Source organism: Buceros rhinoceros, unplaced genomic scaffold (assembly GCF_000710305.1).
Source record: "Buceros rhinoceros silvestris isolate BGI_N320 unplaced genomic scaffold, ASM71030v1 scaffold16245, whole genome shotgun sequence".
NCBI lineage: Eukaryota > Metazoa > Chordata > Aves > Bucerotiformes > Bucerotidae > Buceros > Buceros rhinoceros.
Window position 1 is genome coordinate 39,735 of NW_010414798.1, and position 3,472 is coordinate 43,206.

Genomic DNA, 3,472 nt, shown 5'->3' on the forward strand with positions numbered 1-3,472 from the left:
ACACGAGCAGATGTTCCTGGCAGGAAACAACATGTGGACACAGTTAATGCCCTTCACCCACTTTGGTCAAGCAATGCCATGCTGGAGTAGAATCTGGCCAGGCACAAACGCACTAGGAGAACACAGGAGTACTTTCACTTGGAGATACAAGTCTAAGCGTGTCTGCTCACCAGCAGCTCTGAAAATGTCTTACCTGAAAGTCTTCAGCAGCTTAGAGTGACAGAGTAACAAGGCTAAGGCTGGCAGAAGGGGACGCTCTTTGCTTTGCAGGAGTGCACAGTGAGGTTGTCCCTTTCGCCAGACATAAGTGATTGTTGTTCTACAGGCAAGGCCCTGCCCAGCACAGAGGAAGGAGGCTCCCCGTGCCTGTGCATCAGCTCTCACGCCAAGTTCATCCATCCCAAGGTCATTCAGAACGTGACGTTAAGCCCAAGAGGACCTCGCTGCAAAACCGTGGAAATCATGTGAGCACTTCTGCTAAGTACCGCCTTGCTTCCCACAGGAGGAAGCACCTTGGCAGTTCGCTCCCCTAGAGACTGCAGGTGGAATTATACCCCCTGCGAGGGCTCACAGACACCAAGGGTGAGGTGCCAGGCCCTCCTATCAAAGGGAAGAGCCCTGTTCCTGCCAAGGTGACGGGCCAGTCCAGACAGTATGGTAGAAGTCTCTCTGTGCTAATATCTTAACTATGACCAAGATCAGAAAATAGCAAACAAGTTTAATAAATGAAAGTTCCTCCAGTGACTTCACTGACAAGTAGCTGAGATCCATCTGACAACGTCAGCCGAGCAGGAGGAAACCCCTTGCCATAACAATGTCTTTGTTTGCTCCCCTGCAGAGCTACGCTGAAGGATGGCAGAGAAGTGTGTTTGGACCCCGCTGCTCCCTGGGTCCAGCTCATGGTAAAGGCTATTTTGGCCAGGTACGGTGTTTTGTTCACCAGGACACCTTCAGCTGGAAGCTGCTTCTAGAGGGCAGGCTTTAGTTCCTTGGCATGAAAGGGTTCCCCCTCTGCAGGCATCAGGAATGGTTTCCAGAGTACTCTCTAAATCTGTTTCTGGATTAAAATCGGTCCCTAGCTTTGCCTCCTTCCCATTGGGTGCATTTGGCCACTCAAAAGGTCATGGGTACAACACACCTAAACACCCGCTGAGAGACGGCAGGATCTGGGCGCCTGTTTGACACGTCCAACAATCCAGCTCCAAAAGAGATGTAATTCTGGGTATAATTCAGACGTACAGCCGGCATTTCTCAGCTGTCACTGCTGGACAACCAGGTCCCTGCCTCGCACGGTTTCGACACGGGCACATGGATGTCCTCTCTGTTGGAGCAGTATTGGATTGTTTGGTCTTTGCACTATGTTAGTTGGTTGACAGGGTAAAAACAGGTCATCAAAGCCTGCTGAGGAGCTGTCTCTGTAGCTTGTGTTCATGGTAATCGTTTCATTAATAAACTTCTGAGTTCACTTTATACTTCATCTAATTACAAAGCCAAAGACAAGAGTGACTGACCAATCAAAGGAAAGCCAAGAAAAAATATACCTTGGAGTTTTTCCAGCACAAGAACTGCAAGGAAACATTTGCTGATGAGGATGTTAGAGAACAGACCCTCCTTCTGCTCCGTTACTATGTTTGATTTTTTTTTCCTGAGACAGTTGTTGGTTCTTATTTCCTTTGCTGTGTCTATCTGTAAAACTCTGCCTGTGATGATCGAGGAGTTCCAGCTTAATAAATGTGTTTTAGTGCTGTAAAGAGGAAATTAGTGACTCCTAAATGGCCTTACTTACAAGTAGAAATAGAGACACACAAATAAACACATAATAAAGAAGAGTCTGTGCAGCTCTGAAGGCAGTCTTCTTTCACACGCCTGTTACAGTTCTTGGGGGGGGACAATAAGCCTCTGGATGTGGAAGGGCCCCCAGGAACAGTCAAATTCTTTCTGAAACCCTTTCACAACCCTCACCCAACACTAGAAATGACAGGGCTCAGGAAGAAGCTGTGGCAATGGGTGTGTGACAGGTGACTACACCAAGTGAAGGACAGAATGGAAAGGACAGCTTTTTCTGGCGGAGGGACATCACCCACGGATGCCTGAGTGTGGTCCTCTTTCGTTTGGCGCATCCACAGCTCCTCTGGGAAGGTCATTTGCTATGAGCTGACATATTCTGATGATGCTAAATGAAGAGTAGTAAAGACAAGGCTCAGCTGTGAAGAACTGCAGAGGTACCTCAGGGACACACTGAGTAGGCAATACACTACCAGGTGAAACTCACTGCAGAAAGTCGCAAAAATGGTTGATGTAGGAGGAAAAAATTGCAAAGCTCATATAAAAACGAGGCATTCTAGGCTGACCACGTAGGAGAGAGATCTTGGGATGATGCTGATTTGTACCATACTGGTATCAGAGCAGGGCTGAGCAATGAAAATCCTACAGAATCAAACAAAACAAGCCCAGACACCCAGCCCATCCAATCCCAGTGCTAGGGCACCAGCAAGAACTAGCTGTTAGCTGCATGACCCACCCACGTGCAGAGCGTTCTGCTCCCCAGCTCCCGTCTTCAAGCAGACAGAGCAGAGCTGGGAGAGGCTGAAGGTGATGAATCCAAGATGAACAAACACCCCATCCAAGAAACCACGAAGCAAACCCGATCTTTCAGTGCAAAGCGAGAGACCTCCGGGTGCCCATGAGAGACGTGGATTCACGCCCATTTCTCCATGCAAGACCCCTCCTCGCGACAGCGGCAGAGATCCTCCACCAGCCGCTCCTGGCAGCTGTAGCAATGTCTTCTGCAAAGACCAAAGAGGACTCTGTTTTCTGTGAGCACTCAGAAAAGCATTTGTTTGGCGTTCTATCTTTAACATGATCTGTGAGACACTGACACGGGGAACGGGTTTGAAACGTGACTGCCTGGGGGAAACGATGAGTGTTCACACACAATATTAGGGGTAAGTCAGCACGGACTGACACCTGAACCAGCTCCTGCGCGGTGTCTCACCCACAGCTCTCAGTCACCGCCAGCCCCAGGGCAGCCTCGCCACGAGGAGTTCATGGCTTCCAGAAGGCAGCAGCTATGATTAGAGATCCTTAATTGCCTGTGCTGTTTCTGCAGCCACGTCCGTTGCGCCGTAGTTTCCACTAATACACATAGGAAGATGTGGGCAGAGAGACACATATACAGAAAAAGAAGTTCAGAGGTCACAGCTCTGAAGAAAAGAATGTGTTATTTAGCTAACATGAAGGGAATTTTTTTGCAGTTTCTTTTCTCTCCGGTTAGAGGTACCTGCTGCTGTAACAGACCACATTTCGGGGGTAAGCGGGCAGCAAGTGGTGTTTTCGGAGTCAGAGATCAATGCGTGACGTGTGTTCTGTTTAATGACCGCTTCTAATTCAGCCAAAAGTTCCGAGCTGGAACTTCTCAAACCTGACCATGTGCCTCCTTCTGCCACTTTCGTATCTTATTTCCACAGTCAGA

At 48.8% G+C, this 3,472-nt stretch overlaps 1 protein-coding gene across 1 annotated transcript in view; it reads left to right on the top strand.

Annotated features, from left to right (window-relative positions):
• The window catches only part of LOC104494405 (interleukin-8-like), a 2,758-nt gene extending 577 nt beyond the window's left edge, over positions 1 to 2,181 (top strand). Inside the window, exons 2-4 of the mRNA XM_010137224.1 lie at positions 326 to 464; positions 839 to 922; positions 2,127 to 2,181. Coding sequence (XP_010135526.1) covers positions 326 to 464; positions 839 to 922; positions 2,127 to 2,181 — 278 coding nt within the window. The remainder of the gene's footprint in view (positions 1 to 325; positions 465 to 838; positions 923 to 2,126) is intronic.
• The last annotated feature ends 1,291 nt before the right edge of the window (positions 2,182 to 3,472 follow it).